The sequence below is a fragment of the Sprattus sprattus genome, assembly GCF_963457725.1.
Source record: "Sprattus sprattus genome assembly, chromosome: 5".
In the NCBI taxonomy this organism is placed as follows: Eukaryota; Metazoa; Chordata; class Actinopteri; order Clupeiformes; family Clupeidae; genus Sprattus; species Sprattus sprattus.
In genome coordinates, this window is record NC_137924.1 from 23,301,048 (window position 1) to 23,323,359 (window position 22,312).

At 41.1% G+C, this 22,312-nt stretch overlaps 1 protein-coding gene across 1 annotated transcript in view; it reads right to left on the reverse strand.

Moving 5' to 3' along the window:
- The window catches only part of arhgap15 (Rho GTPase activating protein 15), a gene marked incomplete at both ends in the record, with an annotated part of 41,625 nt that overhangs the window by 13,910 nt on the left and 5,403 nt on the right, over window positions 1-22,312 (reverse strand). The window contains 9 exons of the mRNA XM_080839715.1: window positions 1,589-1,666; window positions 2,042-2,140; window positions 3,796-3,927; window positions 5,230-5,359; window positions 5,683-5,781; window positions 16,740-16,829; window positions 18,174-18,261; window positions 19,676-19,737; window positions 19,916-19,981. Coding sequence (XP_080695841.1) covers window positions 1,589-1,666; window positions 2,042-2,140; window positions 3,796-3,927; window positions 5,230-5,359; window positions 5,683-5,781; window positions 16,740-16,829; window positions 18,174-18,261; window positions 19,676-19,737; window positions 19,916-19,981 — 844 coding nt within the window. The remainder of the gene's footprint in view (window positions 1-1,588; window positions 1,667-2,041; window positions 2,141-3,795; window positions 3,928-5,229; window positions 5,360-5,682; window positions 5,782-16,739; window positions 16,830-18,173; window positions 18,262-19,675; window positions 19,738-19,915; window positions 19,982-22,312) is intronic.

Sequence of the window (22,312 nt, forward strand, 5' to 3'; positions counted from 1 at the left end):
TAATTGCTAATCAGGCCATCTCTGTTGCCTCATTAAAGACATCACATTCAGATCCTCCTCAAGAGCCCTCCAGGGGAAAGCCAGCCTGGAGCGCTGGAATGTGTATTGACCTCAGCCGGGGTTGTGCGATCAGCACGCTCTCACTGGGAAAACCTTTACCCATGCTAATGAAAAGGTTCTCTCTCATGAGAATATCAAGATCATATCAGTAGTATCATTTGGCCTTAGAGAGAACCTTATAGGTCTTATAGATTAAGAGGGAGCATTTAGCTGTGGCAATGTTCTGCCCATAGAGAAATCAAAGGTTGTGTAATACACATGAAACGTGTAGAACAAAGACTAGCTGATTGTCATGGAAACATCTTTGTGAGGGAGGTGGCTGATAAACATACTGAGAGATTTAAAAGAGTTGTGGGAAAGATCTGTGCCATAACAAGTCTCAAAATACATGTCATGTGCAGGCTATGGTACACGTTAGGCTAAATGGTAAGATTTCCCCCACATTTTATTGTTAGGTATGCTAAAACCTCTGAAGGCAAATCTCCATCTCAAGTGATATGGGTCTTTTGAGAGCAAAAAATGATTTTGGTCTTTGGGGTTAAAGTCAAGTGAATTGGTTCTTTTGAAGTGTTTATGAAATGTGCAGGGGGTAGATTTGTAAATCAATATGCAGAGCACATCAAACGAAAACTAATCAGTTAACTAATTTAGAAAATCAGAGACAAAAATGACACATATGAAAGACCTCTGAAAGTCATATTCTGATGGTCTTGACTAATCTATATAAGCTAAATCAACATTGAAGCATTGAATGGCACTGCAAATACTTATGCTGTTTCTTAAATATATGTATTCTGTCCTATTGAGTGGTTGAACTCAGGGTGCGAATTGCACAGTAATTTGTTTGTATGGTTAGGGCAGATGAACAGAACAAAGTGAATGTATCTTACCTGTGGCAAACTAAATAGCACACCTGCTTGACCTTAGCCAGGCCTTAGCATGTTATCAACAACACCACAACTGCAGCATCACCAGCCCATGGAAATTAATAGGCTGTCAGTCCATTATGTGGAGCATCGCACTAAAATGTAATCCACTAAATTGTTTGAGCTGCGCATGACTATGAGCTATACTCGTCAGAGCTGACGACGGCTAACCTGCAGCCATTTCCACGTTGCCACGGGTACGTTCTCTCAGTGATACGTCTCCACACGAACCTGAAGGCAAGCCACTGGGGTCAAATTACATTGCCTAATCAATTTTTTTTGAAGATTCCTGATCTAATGCAGAATAATTAGCGTCTCCGCTCCTCCTCCCCTGGGTCACCTGAGGGTGATGCGCCCCTCTCACGGCTCATCATGTCATAGCATGTCTCCCTCTGCAAACACAGTAGCCAGGCTACATCAACCACTCTGCCAGGCAGTAGGTGATTAATGCCATTCTCAAACACAATAGGCAGCAGGATGAATGGAAATGTTGCATATTCATTTTGTTCGCCAACCAGAATAAGTGTTGGTCAAACTGAGAAGTTCACAAAGGTCCGGTGAGACTAGTGTTTATATCCTGCTTCCAAGAGGCAAAATGTTACCTTGGTCAACCTTGAATCTTAGCTTCTGGATTGTGGCCAAGTTACCACTCACTCTGTAAATGCCATCGGCTTCCAGACCTGTGAAAGTATAAAAAAGTATATTAAATATTTAAGTAAGTATTTAAAGGCCTTTAAATCTCGTGAGGAAGGAAGGAGCTGCTTCACCACAGACAGCATTGCTATTATTATCGCTGTTATTTAAAAATGTTGTCATGTGCATTTAAGTACTTTTCACATACACTGGACAATACTTAGCATTAGCATGATAACATTATGTGTTGCAATTTAAGATTGCAATTTACTTACAAATAAACAAATACTGACCAAATTAATTATTATTAAGGAAAATGTATTTCATCTATTTGGGGCCATAGTGTGCCAGGATGGTTGGTCAGAGTGGTTTGTTGAAAGCCTAGTTTTCTAGTTGACATAGTGAAACCTTTTGCAATTTACCACGCCTCTCCACTTCCTGTATACATAGCCTGATGAACTTTGGCACTGTAGTTCCTTCACGACTGCAAAGGGTCGGCAGGTGACAACCAAACACTCGATCTGAGGAAAAGAACAGCAGACACATTTTCACATTAGCATTTACATTTTTGTCACCCAATGTCAAGGACTGGTCTCATGGTGTCAATTCCTTCAGAACATCATCACCATGAAATAAATAAAAATAACGTTGTGGTTTTTGGTCAAAGTCAACAAGAAAAGTAGCCTAGCAAGTTGTGAGTAAAGGTCCCTGTGTGAGAGACTCACTGCACAGGGTCGCAGACAGGCCATGAGAACACAGCCTATGTTCAACATTGGTAAGTAATCTGTCTCAAAGTGATCAATATTCAATGTGGGTCAGCACTGCGCCCTTGGCACAATGTCTTGTTGAACTGTCACAACATCACACATATTCACATGACAGCACTGCAATTGCACAAATCCCACTTACCAAAAATACATTTAGTCACATGTCCTTTATTAAATTGGCTACTTTGCACCATCCGATTGGTCCTAATAGGTTCTCTTTTCCAGCCTTTCGCGATGCTCGTCGTCAAGGTGATAAACCATAACCACGGACAGACTGTGGATGTTTTCAAGTGGCCGTTTTTTTTTTTTACAGGGCCGATGGCAAACCTCAGCCCGAGTCCGTCTATACAAAGGTACCAAGTCAATGGGATTCATCATCAATCGGTTTTCATTTAATGTGGGGCCAATGGAGCACTCCCTAAAGCCTGCACTACATCAAAGAAGGCCAGCTCTCTCTCTCTGCCATACTAGCAGTTGGGGGCGTGGGGGGTAGGGGGGGTGTACCAAATACACAGATGACTGAGAGGAGGCCACCTTTGCATGCTAAATCAACTTCAGAGAGCTTGGGAACTTACTGAGAGAAATAGGCAAGGGGAATGTGGGAGGCGTTGGGGTTGGGGTAGAGGGGTGGAGGGGTGGGGGTGGATGTGGGGCTGGGGTTGGTGGAAGAGACAGACACTCGAGGAGAAATCCTTCCTTGGGAGAGGGGTGTGCCACCAGAGCAGAGACCTGATTTTCAGGGGCGAGACGCTCTGTGAAGTGGCACGGCTTGCCTGTCGGCCCTGCCAGAGACGGCAGTCTGGGGGCCACCTGCACCATGACTTAATCCCAGTGTGTTTTTATTTATGCCATCAATAACCTCCTCTCCCTTTGATCTCACGGTTTGTCCTGTGGACACAACATTAAAGGGGGAACGTCTGTATGCAAAGGGGGGAGGGATTTAAAAATACAGTTACCTTCTGAGGCTTCTACAATATGCTTAAAAATACCCTTTTAATGGTGAGTATGCCCTTAACCAGTGAATTTATTCTTTCCTTTGAATTTCAGCATCCCTCTGTCCTATGATGCTGTAATTTGTTATGGAGGAAATTATGTAATGTAATTATACTTTTTCTCTTCCAAAACGGCATACATATAAAAATACATCAATTGTATAGAATTACCCTGTATCCAAATCACACTCAATTTACCTTAACAACAATCATTCACTTTATTTAAAGTAAAGGTTCCCTAACAAACTGAAGTCTGAAATGACAATTTCAAAGCCAGAGGGCTGTCACGATCATTCAGAGTAAGAGAATAACACCGCCTCCCTCCAAACAAAAGCCATGTGTGTTATTGTGCAAATGATTGTTGCCATGCAAACAAGTGTCCGAGCCCAGATGGCCGCCCGCCCCCTCAGTCCTCACCTTTAATGAGGCCTTTCTCCTGCAGCGTCTTCATGGAGGGCCGCCGTGAGATGAACTTCTTCAGTCTGTTCTTCACACCGTTCTTGTCGGCGCTGTCTGAGGTGCTGTATTTCAGCTTCCCAGATGAGAACACTTGGGAGCAAGAGACAAACAGGCAGGCAGGAAAGAAAAAGCAAAGAATTAGGATAAAGGAATTTCAAACGTGCATGTTTATCTGCCAGAGCGTCCCAATATTTTTTTGGGCTGCTGAACTACTGCAGCAAAAATATTTAGCAATTAGCAAAAAATATTTGTTACGAAGTACCTTCTGCGATAATTTAAACCACGATGGTAAACTTGTGACAATCTGACAATCGTTGCAACCTAGACTTTGAGACCCTTGGTCTGACACATCAGACGTCCAACATCACCAGTATCCATTATGGCCGACTTCATTTAAAGAGGAAAAAGTTAGAAAAAGTCCACTAGAAGCACAAAACTACGACCCTACACAAGCAAGACAAGCATGGCAAGAATCAGTGTCATTACTGGTACGTCTTACATATTTGTTCTGATGCATTACAATTTCCCTGTGTTCACCTGATCCACTGCTCTCTTCTCCAACCAGAAGAGATATCTAACCTCACGTGTAGTTCCAAAAACTGAGCATTGCAACTAATGCATTTTCAGCAGTGTGGGAAAGGGCCACTGCCTGGGAATACTAGCCATCTAAATGCATGGGGCTCTGGGAAAATCAGTGCCCTGCAGCCACTATAGAAGATTGTCTTCTCCATGTACACAAATTAGCGAGATTGTCGCCAGTAGCACCACAAAAGACCAACGGTTCAAAATAACAAAGAGACTGGAATTTGGCTTATCTTGTCCCTGGTCTCTAATTAGGATTTTAATATGATCACCCAACATTGCCATCAATATGTGATTTTTTTTTCTGTGTATAAATTTATGAGATTGACTTGAACCATTGACAGGGATTTGCATAATTGCTCTGTGACATATGCTGACATAATGTTATTTAGCATGTTCGTGTCACATTTTTGCCAGTGCTATTCTTCAAATCAACATTCTTCTCACACAACATGAGATTATAAAACACAACGCACACTTATGTATATAAAAAAAAAGGAATGACACTATTTTCTCAAACAGTCAACGAATTAATAGCAAGGTGAAATGTAATATGTGAGCATAAGATATGATGAAAATCATATGATACATCCAAAACATTTATTCTGTACCAAAATAAATGTTGTCAAAAACATCCAGTGAACATTTGCTTTCCGCACTAGTAGAGCAAGGCAGGAACAGGATGGAGGTCACGGCTCCAACTCCCAGGGAGGGCAGATATTGATAAAACGCCTAGCATCAGTGCACTCCCAGTTGCTTTGGATAAAAGCCTTGTGCTGAGCGTGACCTTTGGCGTGGGTCTGTACTCACTGAGTGATCGCCTGTGCTCAGGTTTGGGTTCTTTGGCTGCGGGGACCTCCAAGGCTCGTCTGGAGAGGAACTCTGTGCTGTTGGATCTCAGCAGGCCCGGCCTGGCCATCTGTCTTCCCGCCCCACTGCACTTCAGAATGGATGACACCATGAGAGCACTGGTTAGAACTTTAGAACTCAATAGAACTAAAATCTCATTAGGTTTTAAGACCATTTTAGAACAAAGGGGGACTTGAGGGCAAAAGACAAAAATCTTATTAACATCCACTCTGTGTCCTCTGATAAGTAATGATGTAATTTAAGGAAAACGATATTGGCTAATTCATGAGTCATAAATGCTAGCGTGGTATTTAAATGCAGTTAAGTGTGGTAGTGTGAGTGGGGAAAGTTTGATTTTTAAATTATACAAAGCAGTTTTTTCAATGAGAAAAGGAAAACTTGAAAAAGACCTACTGATCTGTCTGCCGTCAGTTTGATAGCTTCACGCCATTTGCTTATTGTAGGGAAATCATCAGACTGAAGGAGGTATTCGTCACCGATACTGGTAATTATCTACAAATGAGAAAAAAGTTATCATTACTACATGAAACAATTGTAGTTCATTCAGAACATTAAAGTGTCTTTCTGCTACATACAAAATATAAAACGTTTATTTCCGCATAATAAAACATGCCAGGCTATGAATGATGTTAATTCACCAAAGTCACAATGTTTTGCATATTTATATAACATTATGAACACATCAGTCAAACACATTTCAAGTTTCTTTTGTTTGGGGCAGTGAATATGGTGCATGTCAAAAGCCTTGTGTTTGCTGTCACTGTCAAGAGAAACATTATTCCAAATGACATGTATCATTCAAATCTAATTTGTCATAAATTTGCATCTATTTGTAGGTCACTGACATGACATAGGAAGGATGTCAAATGCGATATCACTGACTTGACTGTGAATGGATTTAGGTTTGACTGGGGAATTTGTATTCTGTGTGATACGATGTACTTCTCTGCTTTTAATGCAACTGTGGGTTGCAATAGCATCCAGTCTGAGGTTAAAAAATGTAAGAGGAACAAATCAAAGTTATCCCGGTGGGGAATAAAATTAGTGAGATACTTGTCAACTAAAATATTGAGCTCGTTGTGCATTTCTCAGACAGCACGGTAACCACACTTGGCACCGTCAAATGGAATAAGCGCTCCACATGTAAAACTATGGTAAACAGTGTGATGAAGGTCAGCATTGTCGTGCATGCTTGAAACTGAAATGATACAAAGCTACATCTATGACATTAATGATTAAACAATGTCACAGAAACACATGTAGTACATTTTCACATGTAGTAGGTTTTTACCAAAAAATTGTATAAAACCTGAGCTGAGAATATTCACATCATGAAAAAAAACTGTTGAGAACCACACGAAATGTGACGACTCTATAGAGACTCCCAAAGTTTACGCGTGCTACTTTTCTGACTTTGTGATAGGGTGTCAAGAGAGTTTTGGAAAAGCTTTTTGGGTGATGCCTTAGAGAAAAAAAGAAAAGAAAGAGAGGACGAAAAGGTTTGGGGCCAGGCACATGTCAGCCTGTGTTTGTGAATCCTCTGTATTTGGGGGTAACGGATATGCGATCAAGCATGTTTGTGCCTGAGCCTTACTGGAGGCTGAACACGGCCGTCAGAGGAGGGGGGGTGTAGAACTGCGGAAGATCAGGTTTCCGGTAAAGTGGCTGTGCAGTGGCATTGCCCTTAAACTCCTCTTCAGCTGATTGGATCACTATCAGTTCTCCGTGGTTCCTGTAGAACACAGTTTTGACTCCAGCCATTTGACTCTAATTCATATTAATATATTCCTAGGCTTATGTGTGCTTTGCGATGCACACATTTATCACGTTATGCATGTTTGGTCACCACAGAAAAAGTAGGGTGAAATGCATGACATCTTTCTTTTTTTCATCCATTCATTAGTGTGTGTGTGTGTGTGTGTGTGAGAGGTACCCACAGACCCGGGTAGAGGCGCATCCTCAGCTGATGAGATGAGACCTTGCAGTACATGGCATTGTCAGGATTACGCCAAAATCCACTGGCCTTTTTTCATACGATAACGATGACACTTTTTCTTCAAGGCTTAATCAGAAAGAAAAACTCTGCCACCCCAGCACATCAAACATCTCTCTAAGAGTCTTGAGTCATAGATGCGCTCAAGATTACCGCCGACCTTAAAAGGACAAGAACAGCGGCCCTCTCAAAGCCTATTCACTTGGTTAATGAAAAAAAGGATGATAAGCTCCTCAAAGTACACACAGCCCTATCCAGCCTCATCTTCCGACTCCTCTGCGGCAGTAATCTTGCTAAGCAGAGGTATGATAACATGCTTGAGTGTAACTGTGCATTTGGATGCAATCTCCGTAATCCGTTTGGATATTAATGTCCATGTTTGGTATTTAAGGGACTGGACAACAACGCCAGTGACTTTAATTCGTGGTGTCATTTACTTCAGAGAGGAAATATGTTAGGGGTGGAGGTTGTCGGTTGGTCCATTCTATTTCTAGATTCTACATAAATTCTATAGGATGGGGATGAATCACAAGGACATAATTGTTCCATCCTTGTATGTAAATCGTACGTTTACCGTAACACTGCTGTGACAACCGAAAGCAGAGATCTCCACCTCCCCCTCCCTCCCTCCCTCCCTCACAGTCCCAGTCCCTTCCAGTTAATGACTGAGACGTCGGAGGCCCTTTCCGCTTCATATGAGAGCATCTGTCTGCTGCAAAAACAGTGATTTGTGGGCAGTGTCAGTCTGAAGAACAAGTAAATGCAAATACAAAAAAAATGGCCTAATCTCATATACATTTTATTTTGAGGGTGCTGTTTATGTTGATCACTTCATTGGTATCACTTCATTGGTATCATTGTTTATACAGTGTGTTCATGAGTATCAGCTCAATAAATAGCTCAATATTTCTGTCTGAGGAGATGCACGCAGGACCAGACGAGATATCCTTCCGTCTCATTCCCATCACATTGCCCTCTGCTTCCAACTGACACTTTTGTGAAATATTTTGCATTGATTTCATTCTACACATATTACTCTGCCTTAATGTAAATTTAAGTCTAATGGCCAATGTAATTCATCCAAGTCATTATGCTGGTGCTTCAAAGACTCAAAGGTTGAATTGAATCAACTGGATGAAATGATAAACAGTCTGAAAGCTATGGCTCATGAATGCCTTCAAAACCGTGATAAGTAAATGAGGTCTAGCCTTTTAATTCCCTTAATTGTTAAGCAGAATGTAAATGTGAATGACTATAACTATGGCAAAGTTTTGTTTTGAATCGAGTAATGAAAAAGAATATAAAATAGATTTCTTTTCTCAATGCTCCGCTTATTAAGGACGATTTTGAGTGTCTCGGCTTTATTTTGACAATTCATTAATATTTAAATATGCACAGTGCTACAAAGGAGAGAATGCCATTTGTGCTTTAAAAATTTGCATTTTGCTGTTAAATTAAACATTAATTATGGAGCAACATAAAGAAACAATTCAACTTTGAAGCAATCTAGATTGCCGGGTTAATTATTTCCAATTTGCCACAAATCTGCAGATCTGTCTAAGAGTGCAAAGTATTGGATTGCTAGGAGAAAACAAAGGGAGAACAGAGCCAGTCGACACAGAGTGTTACCAGGACGCGTGAGAAGAGTACAAATACACAGCAAGTTATTATTTCAAGACAGAGTTTGAAGTTTCCATTTACTCAAAAATGTGTTCAGCTTCCTGAGAACTTAGGAGTGAAACTTACGTGCATTTCAGAGACCTTTTCATACCAAAGAAAGCGTATGAGAAGAAATTGGTAAATCTCTGCAACACACAACTGTTCAGAAATATTGGGAAAAGAGGACATTGTTATGCTTCGTGTATATTAATACTACAATACACAGAAGGTCTTCGATTTAATATGCAGCATGTCTGTGCAGAGTCTAAGTCTCGTGGTTTAGTTGTGGTAGGTCATTTCAAAGTTGTAATCCCTTCACAAATCCCCTGTTTGAATCTAAATCCTTCCATTCACCTAATGATTAACAAAACACTGATTACCTTTTATACTTCCAATATAATATTATCATGTCAACTGACAAGGCAAAGTCCTAACAGTGATCCTAGAAAAAGCCTGCTTTACCTTTGAACTTAAACAGAAAGTTAATTGCGAGATCTTAGTTTTAATGGGAATCTGCAGTGTGTCTCTATCACCACAGCTACAAGTCTTTTGTAAACAGCCCCCTCTTCATTGCTGAGTGACACCGCAAGTGTGATCACAATCCTGGCTGACAGGCCGACAAGCGTTCCTGCTCCTCGACTGCATCGGCGAACGACACATTGCGCTAATTAATTGATGTGGAATAACACAAATAACAAGGGTCTCTTGAAGACAAGAGGCTCAGCCATCCTTGGAGCAACCCCCCCACCCCATCCCCTACCCCCCACCCTACGTCGGTTGGAGTCAAACAGTTTGGGGTTTTCATCCCTCTTATCATTGTCACTTGTCACCCATGCGGCATGCCCACAAGGTGCAGTTATAGCCGAGGCCTTGGTCTGACAGTGCGTCGCTAAACAACTGCACATGCCCTCCCCTCCTGTCTGTATGCTCATCAGGCCTGAGAGGTAGCGCATGAACAGCAACAATATGCAACTCATCACACCAGAGTCTGCTCTAATGGCTTTAATGAATATCATCTGAGATGATCCTGTAAGTCTCTTTCGCAGTGCCACAATGAGACGATGAGCAACAAGATTTATCAGTTTAATACCCAGGCCTTTGGCAAGCGCGCTTTGACGACACAACATCGCGGTGATTTATTTTTTTAATGTGGGCCTTGATGATGATTACACGGCAACAGGCATTATTTCACATGCTGTGCAGTTGCTGAAACATGAAAACATGGAACCTTCTGTGATGACAGCTCTACGCTGAGCTGAGCTTGCACAGAAATCCATCTGAAGGGTGCGAAATAACAACGGAGAGTCTGTAAAGGCAAACGTTCAAGGTACAGCTGTGAAAAAAAATGCACTGAATTTGACGAAAAACTGTAATGGCTTATAATCAAGGGCTGTATCTTTAAATCAAACGCCGTGAAGCCTAACTTACTTGAACCCGCAACATTCAGAAATTCAAAGCGAAACATGAGTCCCATGGGTAGCTCTACCTACATCACGCACGGTGGTCGCGGAGGTGAAAAAGCAAAGAAAGTAACCTCTGCACTGTAAAAGTTGGAATGGGACTCGTATGAGAACTGTGTGGGCACCTTACCTTATGCACATTTCATAAGCCGTGTGTGGCCTGGAACTGCCTGAGAGCGTTTTTTTGCCATGGAGCTCGGCTCCTTGCCAAGTTATTACGCCACAGCGTGGCACTGCGCCAAACCCCATTAGCGGCACACAGGGCAAGAACTTTCTCTGGGGGTGTAATACATGCAGGGGCTTAATAAATAAACATTTGTACATAATTAGAGAATGTGCATTCACTCTCAGAGCTTCATTTGAATTAGTAACCCAATTAACATGTCTCATTTGTGGGGATGGATGGTGTGGATCCGCTTGTGGGTTTTTTTCAGGTGGCAAAGAGAAAAACCTATTTTGGAAGCATAATTCTCGGATTCATAAGTATCAATTCTCTTTCGAAGACTACATTCTTCTTTGGAACACCAGAGAATCAATGAGAGCCAACTACATAACAAGCTATGCTACACTTAAGGACCTGCCTTGAATGTAATATTCCACAATCTTAAGAAGATAGGGTTAAAAACAGGAACAGCAGTGTGTGAGTTCAAGGGTTGAGAGTGAATTTGAATCATGGAGACACACACAAAAAAAACAATCAAGTGCTGTGTGCGGTGGACAGCATTAGAGCAGCCAGGTCAGGGCCTCTGGGAAAGATTAAAAAACTGAGCTCTGGTCTCTGTGATAAAATCCCATTGTTTCAGGCACTTCCCTAGCTTTAAATCTAATTCTTGCTTAAGAGTTCATCTTTCAAAATGGCTACTGTGCAGTTGCTGCTCATCTCAGCAAGTTGTTAAATGTTGGAAAAGACAACTACTGTTTGACTAGATATGTTACTAACTAACAGGTGCTCATTGTCCTAATTAGCTGGATACTGACTCAACCATCATGCTGTGTTAGCAACATGTTTACACTTCTTGTGGTACCAGTCAGATAGTATAGTTCTTTTTGTAAACATTTGATTTTGATATATTTTAACCTTTCTATACATGGAAGGTAATTGTCTTTTACAATTTTGTATTGTAATATGTCATTTCTATTTTTGAAGCCTCCTTTTAATGATGTTGTACCACTTGATTTTATTTAAAATAAGAGAATTCACAAAATATTTAAACAGACATATAACTAGTGCAAATCAGTTTTTTGTGTCACAATGTATTTAAGAATGAACAACAGACATTTAAAATGTGCATGAAATATGCATTTTAAATCTATTTAATCTGAAATATGTATCTTAATTTTCACTGAAAAGACTGGTTATTTTTTTTTTATAGAGGACACACATTTAACAATGTTAAATCATAAAAAAAAGAACATTATCCATTCATGTAGGTAGGGTGAGGGATGTCATTAATCCTTGTGAGTTTAAGATGAAAGAAAATATTTTTGTTAAATACTGACTACGCTCATTTTTGACTGGATGACAACATGACGGTTAATGTACTGTTAATGGTCATTCAGGGCAGTGTGTCTAACAAATTCTGAATTCCAGGTTGATCAACCACACAAAAGAGCTGCACAAAGGCGGAAAAAGAAACTTAATTCAATGATGTTATCATCAACACGTTATTATCATGTACAATAGAAATCATTTCAGTGCCTTACATCAACTACAAAGCCAAAAAGGGGGATGTCTCCTGCAACACTATGGAGGAGTTTAGTAACTCGACAGTGTTGACCTAAACCTCCTCCACCCATTCAAACTCCTACCATCTGATCCTTTGCCAGAATAATATGCCTTCAGTATTGGTCATTATCCAAAAAGGGTCAGGTGTGATGCTCACTTTCTCTGTGAATAAATTAAACATTCTTGTGATTAATAACGCTGAAATGTTTTGTTGTATGGTGGTGGGCCAAAGTGGGAGAAAAAAAATCACTCATTATTTTCTAGCCTCAGGTATGGTTTCATCATCTAAGATGTTTTTGTCCTCTCGCCTTTTGTTTTTTCAGACTGACAAACACTGGGCTAAAACTGTGTAACATCTCAAGAAACAGAGTCAATACAGTCTTCTGTTCAAGCCGTGCAACATTAGCCACTCGAAACTCTAAAGAGTCAGCCTGTTAATGAGGAAGTTTTGATCAACAGCTGGGAACTTGTCCCCTTTCTGTAGGTTATGGACCAAAAACTTCCAAATTTCCCTTTTAATCTTATTTTATTTAACCTCATTTACATTTTTAGCTTCACGCACAGAAAAATGAAAAGCTCAGCTATAAACTGAATGGAAAGATCCTTGTGGAAAGTCGCCACCAGTTTAAAAAACGCGTGTGTGTAGCGTGTGTATAGCGTGTATAGCGTGTGTAGCGTGTCCTTGTGACGAAAGCTGTGGTCACTCAAGTTGGGGTCAGAGGAGACTGCTTCCTCTCCTCTCTGGTGTGATATTTAAACCGACAGCCTAGTAAGGGGGGGTTAAGAAACAGAAACCAACAGGCTCAGTCACTGCCAGCCAAGCTCTCCTTTCACACAGTGGTTTGGGTCAGCATTCTTTCCATGCTGGTGAGACACACAATAAGAGCGAGGAGAGTTTGAAAAAACATCCCGCTTACATTCTTTTTTATCTTTCCAGGAGGTTTGGATTCACCCCCTCAACAGTTATTGTTACCGATTGTCGAATGATAGGTGAATGGTACAGGAATCTCCCATTGTTTTCGACACGGAAAAAAGAGACAGTCCTGTTTGGGAGGGCAGGAGCAGGAGAGAGGAATCATCTAGAAGGCGTTGTGGGGTATCATCTGCCCGGGCTGACTGCCAAAACAAACTTTTACAAGAAATGGCAGTACAGCGACTTGTGACCTATGCTTAGTGAATTAGGTTTACCAATGTTGTATCTGCTATTTGAGATATTGTAAATGCATTTCCTTTGTCTGCTTATGTGTGTGTGCGTGGGGGGTGGTGGTGGTGAGGGGGGTGCAAGTGTATAAAACCAATAAATAAAAAACAAATCTCTCCCTCTCTCTCTCTCTCTCTCTCTCTCTCTTTCTCTCTCTCCCTCTCGCTCTCTCAGGCATTCATACAATGTGTAGCGAATGTGGCACCCTCTGTGGGAAGAAATACATCCAAAAGGAGCAACAGTACAGTTTGTGAGGACATTGAAATGACCCCACAGCTGGACAAATATGGCTGAATGCCACAAGCACATAAAGCAACCGACACAACTGTAACTTCAACACTTCACAGATTGGTAATAATTGAATAATGGTAACAGGTTCTTACCAATAAATGAGATTGTAATTCCATAGTCATTACAATACATGGCATTCATTTCTAGTGAAGTCCATAATGTAACAATGTTGGGAACAAGTTTGTAATTTAACAAGTGGTCACATGATGTAATTGTGTTGGTAAATTGTAAATGCTGACTCCCCATTTACAAAATCATTTTCCAGTAACTCTTGCAGGTGATACACATGATTTTGTGCCTGTAGACCTGTTCAGCTGAAACCGTATCCAACTCGAACATGTCAGCGATAAGCGGAAGGACAGTTTATATTTTATCAGGGGTAGGAGAGGCCTTCCTGTTGGAACAGTGTGGCTTCCATGGTCGGCCTGCGCATGTTTGGTATTTCTGATCTCTGCGGAAAACAGCTGGGGCACTTGAAAGAGGAGGGAGGATGAGCGGGGTGTTCGAAGGGTCAACGACCTTAAACCTCAGCTGTCTAATCTGACACTGGCCACGCTACCCACAGGGAATAGTCCCATGCTGGTGCGCTGAGAACAATGGCAATGACGTGCTAAAAGAAAGAAGGCTCCTGTCAAGCGTGTATCTGATTTCAACGTGTACACAGTCATTATACGTGCTGTAGACAGTGACACTGTGGTGAGTTGTGCTGTCATCTATGCTGGAATGTTAGGAGATAAACCAAACACACAGATGTATTGTTTTGACCATCACTCGGTGTATTCAGTCTCGTAATCGTTATGTATTTAACTTTGACGTCAAACAATTTGCTAAATAACAGATATCTATAGCAGTACATGCTCTTGAATGTACTGTAGTCACTTGACGCAAGACCAGGCGATTCCGCTGATGGTACGCTGGCAGCGGCTCTTAGTGCTCCATGTCACGTTTACCCAACAAACATAATCAGAGCCCCGTAACTGCACCACTGTTTGGTCACAGCATCGCAAACATGTAAAAGATGAAGAAGTGTGCAGCATTATGCATTATCATATTGACTAAATCTATCAGTGAGAAGTGAGAAAAGTCCAAGACTTCCAGCAGTCTTATTAATGCATTTCTCATTACTATGTTATTTTTTTCTTTAGAATCCCCTTCGATTATTGTGTTTTCACAAGCTGTAAGTGATTAAATGGTCTGCTATCAAATCTCTATCACATTTAAAAAAAAAAAATCAAACAGCAAAAATGCCAACGAGCACCAAACACTTGGACTCATAGCTTACTTGGCTCAAAAGAGCAATTACATTTGAGTAATCCTCAAAGTAGCAAGGAAATCAGCATCCTTCTGCGGTGAAGGGCATGCAAGGAGATGACAAAAAGATGATAATGAAAAAACGGAACCGTTAAAGGGATTGCAACTGGAGCATGGATCAAGATGCTTAAGAGCGATCAAACTCAGATATATAAAAAACTTGCACTTTTCTTAATCACGTCTATGCCTCATGTTACTTTTTTTTGTCCTGTAGTGAGATGTGAGATTTTTTGGGGAGGGGGCGGGAGTCGGGGGGTGGGGTGGGCTGCTTTTGCGCCTCTTTAGATAGCGAATCTAACTCTGAGTGGCGAATGAATTAACAGCAACTTTCAGCACTAATTTTAATTTTAATCCTGGTGGTGATTGACAATGTTGTCAGACCTCGGAATGGCTTTGAGCCATCATTACAAGCACTTCTGTGTCCGTAGAATTTGGGATTACTTAAGATTATACTGTAATGCCTCTTTAATCTTTGCCGCAGCAAGAGTCGCAGGCCAAATACTGGACAGCAGAGTAACGCTCAGCGGTGATGAAATGTCTTAAACGTGTGATGAGATCGGGATTCTGGCTCTCATCCTCATCTCGTCCCCCTTTATCACTGCTTATTCGTGAGCAAACTCTTCCATCGTCAATTAATTCACCGTGGTTAGCCTTACCCCTAAAGCCCTTATCCAAAGATTATCTCTCTTGAGGCAATAAGAAAAAGGCACATAAACTTTGAGTCCATGCAGGAAAGAGAAGGAAAAAAATGACTGGATAGAGATGACTTAAAGGCACGTAAGTCGATGGCCCTATTTCACTTTTCTGCAAATGCAATCTCACAAAATGAGAGACTTTTTTTTTCTTTCTTTTCCATGAGCAGGTGGTTGACAAACGGGATGAGGAAGACTTTGTCAAATCTCCTCTGAAGTAAGGTATAATCTGGAAGAAATCTGCCGCTCATCACAACCAGTGGCTCACTTTCTGTTTAATCGCTCAGCACCACGCAAACACCCTGCACTCAATGCGGCAGACAATGAAGAGAGCACACAGCTGTGCAGTGACAAAAACCCATCTGACGGTGGTCTTTTTGCTATTTTCAGATGCAGGATTGAACATAATCATTTTGGCAATGTCAGTAAGACCCCTAGACACAGACCCTGTGATGCTAACATAATACGTCAGAGAGTAATTAAAAAAATAAAAAGTCTCTGTTCCTAACTTAAAATACCCACTTCCTCTGAAAAAGTAAGCATGTGTTTTTTATATGCTTGTCACCCTGTAGATGAAGGCTACCCTCAATTTATTTCTCAAGGAGGGGGCTTTCTTTGAGGCCATGTGGTCCTCCATGACTGACCCCTGCCTGAGCCTACAGTCCACTGGGAGGCATGTTCCCTCTTCTTACCCCTGTTCCCTCTTCTTACCCCTCTCCGTGTCCACGGGCCCTCTGATGGGCCATAGGTTAGAGACAGCCCTGAGAGACTATCACTATTGTGCAAACTCAAGCATACCCCCCCCCACCACCACCTCTTACACCGCGTTGGCCCACATATTGTCCTGTGCTCTATTCCATGGGTCTACATCCTCCAGCGGAGTCATTTTACTCCCACATAGCAGCTCTTTTCTGTCAGAGTTTATTGAGCCATTCATCACAGACACTTTACACACATCACCAACCCAAGCATTTATAGTCATGCCAGTCAAATCAATTATTTGACAGCATTCGATAATGTGACATGCCTTTCAGTTACGTGTAAGGGACTTACATTCATTTGAGTATGTTTCTAGAGTAATCTAAGCACTGCTCTCCAAGGAACGCTCTCTCCTTACCTGAATCACATTCTTCCGACTGGACTTCTCCTTTGTCCATTCCACAATGGCCCCGCCAAGATTCACCTCACCTGGTCTGTTTCCAGGCTTCTGAATTACGAAAAAGGAGTAAAAATCGAAGTGAACCACACTGACATAGCATTCGTTTCTTGAGCATACAGGAACCAGAAGCTTATCAGGAACTTTTATTTCAGTATATTTTACCACATGAGTGTAGAGCCACAGGCAAAAACAAAGAGAATGTATCGATTCATTCATGTATGGCTGTTTCCTTAGGTGTTGCCTAATTCATGAAGACTTCGTCCAGTAAACACTTCTCATTGTTTCCAAAATTACTGAAAGGTTGAGATGAACCTGTTTATTCAACTCACAACCAAATATAAACTCATCATTGCTGATATTCAACAATGACCATTTATTATGTCTGGTTTGTTTAATTCACAGCTGAGTTGCTCAAAACATTAGAAATGGAGAGAGTTCAGTCACATCAACACATCACTGAAAATCTGCCTGTGTGTATTGGGGTCAATTAACTTGGTTTCGATAGAGCCGGCCATATTATTTCAGAGTGTGCATCATTGAAAATGTTAATAAACTTCTAAAGGGGTAAAGTTTGAAGCACTGCATGGATGCCATCTCCCTTCCATTACAAAAATCTCTCTTTCTATCTGTCAGTCTCTCCCTCACTCCTCTCTCTCTCTCTCTCTCTCTCTCTCTCTCTCTCTCTCTCTCTCTCTCTCTCCTGGACCTCATCACAGTTGGCTGGATTAAAATAACACTATAACGTTCTCAGCGAGAGAGGGTAAATATTTCCTCACCAGCTTTCAGAGAGGGGTGAGCTCAAGTCTCTAGGATCAAAGCCAAAAGTTAATTTGCCAGTTTTGAAAATATAGGAACGTTTCATTTCTTGCATCCAGTGAGGGCTCAGAGTGTGGTTGCCAGATATGTGCATTTGTAATTAACATTTGACTCGTGGTAGCTATGATAGACAAGCTCAGCAGAGGTTGATTCTGGGCCACCGCTAAACGCTGGCACTTTCTTCTGCGGCAGGCCAAGAGCTAACGGAAACTCATATGCACACCGTAAATAGGATTTCCATAACGATTTTAGCGTGAGTGACATACTTTTTGTTTCTATCTCTCCAAAAAAATGACACATTGACCCAAGGACTGCGTGATTTTCCGTCTTCTCCAGCACCATTGTGCAGACGTATAACACATCTACTTATTTGTGTCTTTAGAAAAGACTAAACATCAGGTTTATGTCTTGCATATGCTGTAAAATGCTGTTATACTGATATGCTTACTGAAATAGTGTATCAAACCGTGTGTGGGCGTGAGTGTGTGTGTGTGTGTGTGTGTGTGTGTGTGTGTGTGTGTATGTGTGTGTTTGTGTGTGTGTGTGTGTGTGTGTGTGTGTTTATTTTAATCTTACCAGATTAACCAAGGCTTCCTGTTTGCTTTCTTTGTAAAAAACAAGGTGATCAGAGCCAAGGACAACCCATGCAGTAGTCCAGTTCTTCCTGAAAATACAGGAAAATACTGAGTCTGTAAAGAAATAACATCCAGTCACTCCCTTACTGTATCAGCTTCTTTAGAACAGCTATGGTATGGTATGGCATGGTTCACAGTATCTTATGTGATTCTGCTCCCTGCCCATGGAGTGGTTCAAACAGTATTGACAAAACCGGATCTCAGTCTGAACAGTCCGAAGGCATACATTTTTATTAGGGATGTACCTGATTCTGAATACATTATTCGGGAAAGCATAAATAATGTGATGGAAACAGATATTTATTCTAACTGAAGTTGCTTGTTATTACTGGGGGGGGTATCAGCTCCATGATTGACATGTCTGTACGTCAGCCGTTATGTTTCTTCAAATAAATTCGTATCAGTGTGGATGTCGACAATAGAATAAGTGACCATTAATTCCACTAACTAGTCGTTTCCTTTTCTACACATTATTGAAAAGTGATCGCTATATTCTGTAGTCACCCCCAGTCAGTGCACAGCAGGCAACGGGCTCAGAGAGCTGATCGTTCCCAGCTATCACCCATGGAAACTCTCACATTGAGGAGGAGGAGGCGTTATGTGCGGGAGCTACAGAGACAGAAGCCTGGTGTGGCAGCTGGATTTCTTTCAAGCCCCTGCAACCTATACGTCAAAATTTTAGCTGTATTTGTTTATGTCCTTCATTTTAAAAAATCCCAGTCGAAAAAAACTAACAAGAAAATACATTTTACCTCAGTATTCATCCATTAAAGATGTAACATGCTGTATGTATCAGCCATAGGTTTCACAGAATTTTGACTTTTGACACTCTTCCAACGCATCAAGAAGTAAATATAGCATTATTGGAATTTAAGATTATTCCCTTCAACTGAGGGCTATTTTTCTATATACTGTATATTTACTGTAAATTGTTTCTATTTCTAATAATTTCAGTTTCTGATTGCTCACTGTCCCTCAGTTAAATGGGGAGGGGTGTTTAGACACTTCATACAATTTAAATTAGTTAAAAACAAAAATAAAAAAGAGAGAGGAAGATATGAAAAATACAGTATGAGGATGTGGACATATATTACTTGAATATTAATATTAACCAAAGAGTTTTAGGTTAGAAAATACAACATTTGTCTGATTTAACGTGACTTCCTGTATAAACCACACCCACATCCAGTCTTCTATCAGAATACAAATGAAGATAATTCTGTTGGTTGAACAGATACAGATAAAGATAATGATTTCTCTGTGCACCTCTAATTTCCATATTCCCATTATTGAATTCCAGTATGAACTGACATGCCTGAGGGTGATGTGTATGTCTGACTTTCAAGCCTGGTGTCTAGTCAGACTTGGTCAATATTACACGAGAGAAGAAAATGAGCATCACTGACCACACAGCTGACTGTGTTTTGGGCTCTGCAAACCCACCTCAGTTTTTTGCCCCCCTCCACAATCTTGGCTTTGTTCAGATACGCGCTCTGCAGAGGAACCTGTCACAAGGAGTGGATTGTAACATCTTTGCAGAATAGGGCATATTCTTTTATTTACACACTACATATTAACTACACATTCTCAATGGCAGTCAACATACATCTATTGGCAACTTCAGCCTTTACTTAAGCTGCCGCCAGGCATCTATCAGAGACCTACGTATACATCAGAACTCACAGATAGATCGGCTCCGCTTGGACCACCGATACTATGTTGTGATTGATTCCTCCGATGGCGAGATATCTAAAAAAAGATGACAAAATACACTTTTAAATAATTACTGTTGCTGTGGTACAATATTGAGTTAGGCCCATGGCAGTTTTTCCTAAGTAGTGAGTAGTGTGCCTCTTTTGTAGGTGCATATTGTTATTATTACCTTTTACTGACCATAGCCCTCAACCTAACCAAAAGAGTATGAACATCTTGTATCAGTGTGTAGTTCTAAAGCAGTAATTTACTAATATATTAATGAACTAAAAACTACAGAGTGCTACTACAGTGCATAGAGTTACGTTACGTGGTAGAGAGAGTCCCATGCATTCCTTTTTCAAAATGATAATCAATGTTGTCGTCTCAGTTCAGATGTAAATTGTTCTCTAGATTACAGATGAATGTTATTCCACGTGTAATAAATGATTGGACTGCACATAATGGGTGCGGACATGAGGTGTCCTGTGGCAGGGGATTTTTCTTACCACCAATCTCCACCAGGACCAGTATTATTATAAAGGCTTAAGTTTTTCTCCCTCTCTCTCTCCCTTTCTTTCTCTCTCTCTCTGTCCCTCTCTCTCTCTCTCTCTCTCTCTCTCTCTCTCTCTCTCTCTCTCTCTCTCTCCAGTCTCTCTGCTATCTCCAAAGCCACAGATTACACCCATATTTTTGGAGACTTTCAATGTCTCCCTACTTTATACCCTCCAGCACTAGCTGCCTGCTCGCTCTGTGCCAAAACATTAGCCGCAGCGACTTTTCAGATCTGACAAATTGAATCCTAAGAAACGACCAGAAATGGGAGGAACTGAAACAAAAGAAAGAGGCCTTTTTTTTAGCAATCCCACTCTATTCCCCAGCCCCTTTTGGAGCGGGTGTTCGTCTTTTATCACTTGTCAGGCGAGCGCTCTGTTGATCTTCGTGCCTTTCATTAAAAATATATTCAAATGAGAGGCTGGCAGAGGGGAGGCCTAGATTTATTTCAAACAGCTGGTCAGTGCTGCAGAGATGGGCTTTTTGTGTCTCAGTGCGGAGTTACTGCGTGTGATAACACAGGCAAATGGGCCTCCCCTTCATTAATATCGTTACATCACTACATCGCTTAAACAGTCCGGGGTGGTTGCTGAATGATGACATGGGGCTGGCCTATGCGTTGAGGAACAAGCTATACAGCTGTGAAATCATCTATGTCTCACATCTAGTGTGGATATGCTAACGACTGTGAGGAATCCATCCAACTGATTCAGTTTACATGGTATTCAAGAATTTCCGGGGGAATCAAGTCCCTGGTTGGCTTTTTCATTTTTACATAGACATACATGACACAGAGTTGAATACTTGTTTGAATTAGGCATGCCACACATGCCACACAAGATCAACTGTAACCAGACTTTTTAGAAGGAGAGCTGCCCAAACCTATCTCAAGTATTAGCTAAATCCACACTGCTGTGAAAGTTGACATGTTTTAAAAATAAATAAATATAAATATATATATATAAATAAAATTGCAAAGTTGGTTGAATTGGTTGTTGCAGAGGCACCAAGATGAAAACTAAATAAGTAGAACTTCTTCAAGTATTTCTGTGATGCAGTTGTGGCCAATTTTATAGTGCTACACTGCCCTCTACTGTTTCTAAGAAGCAGTTGTACAGTCGTACCAAGATAAACAGATTTGGCTGTAACCTCCTCTCTTCAGTGGTTTGTGAGATCCGGGTAGCTATTTCTGACTCATCTTTGGTCTGATCCAATTCACATAGTGACATAGCTCTGCAGTACAAGGGGTCAGTCGTGTTTTAGGAATGCTTACATAAGCCTGGCCAGAGAGGGGATCAACCCAATTTGACAGCGTTTCAGGAGGGAAAAAAGCTTCACATGAAACCTGTCTGTCCTTTTTAGCGCAGATTAGTAATGTATGGATAGAGGGAGGCCAAGTCACACACAAAAGGTTACAGGCGGCACAGGAAGGGAAACTGCTTCAAACCAAATACGAGGGATAAAATTCAGATCAGACAATACACTTTTGGACATTGTCACAACGAATGATCTTTCTTTCCCAACACCCCAGAACATGAAGTGATGTCAGTAGTCCACAGAGACTTTATTGGGAGCTCTGCATCTCACCGACTAATCCTATGATGAAATCGGTGTTCTGACTATTTCGGTCACATTACCAGCCCTAATGCAACATTTCAGCAGTTAAAGCTTCATAAGTTTGACATGATGATTGGCATATGCTGACTACCTGCGAGTGAATCATCCTGCGACCCATGAGAACAAAGCAATGTTATATACACTTGAGGCCTATGGAACCCCTGTTATCAGTATCATCAGCAGCAGGGAAGTAACAGGGTATTTTAATTCAACTAA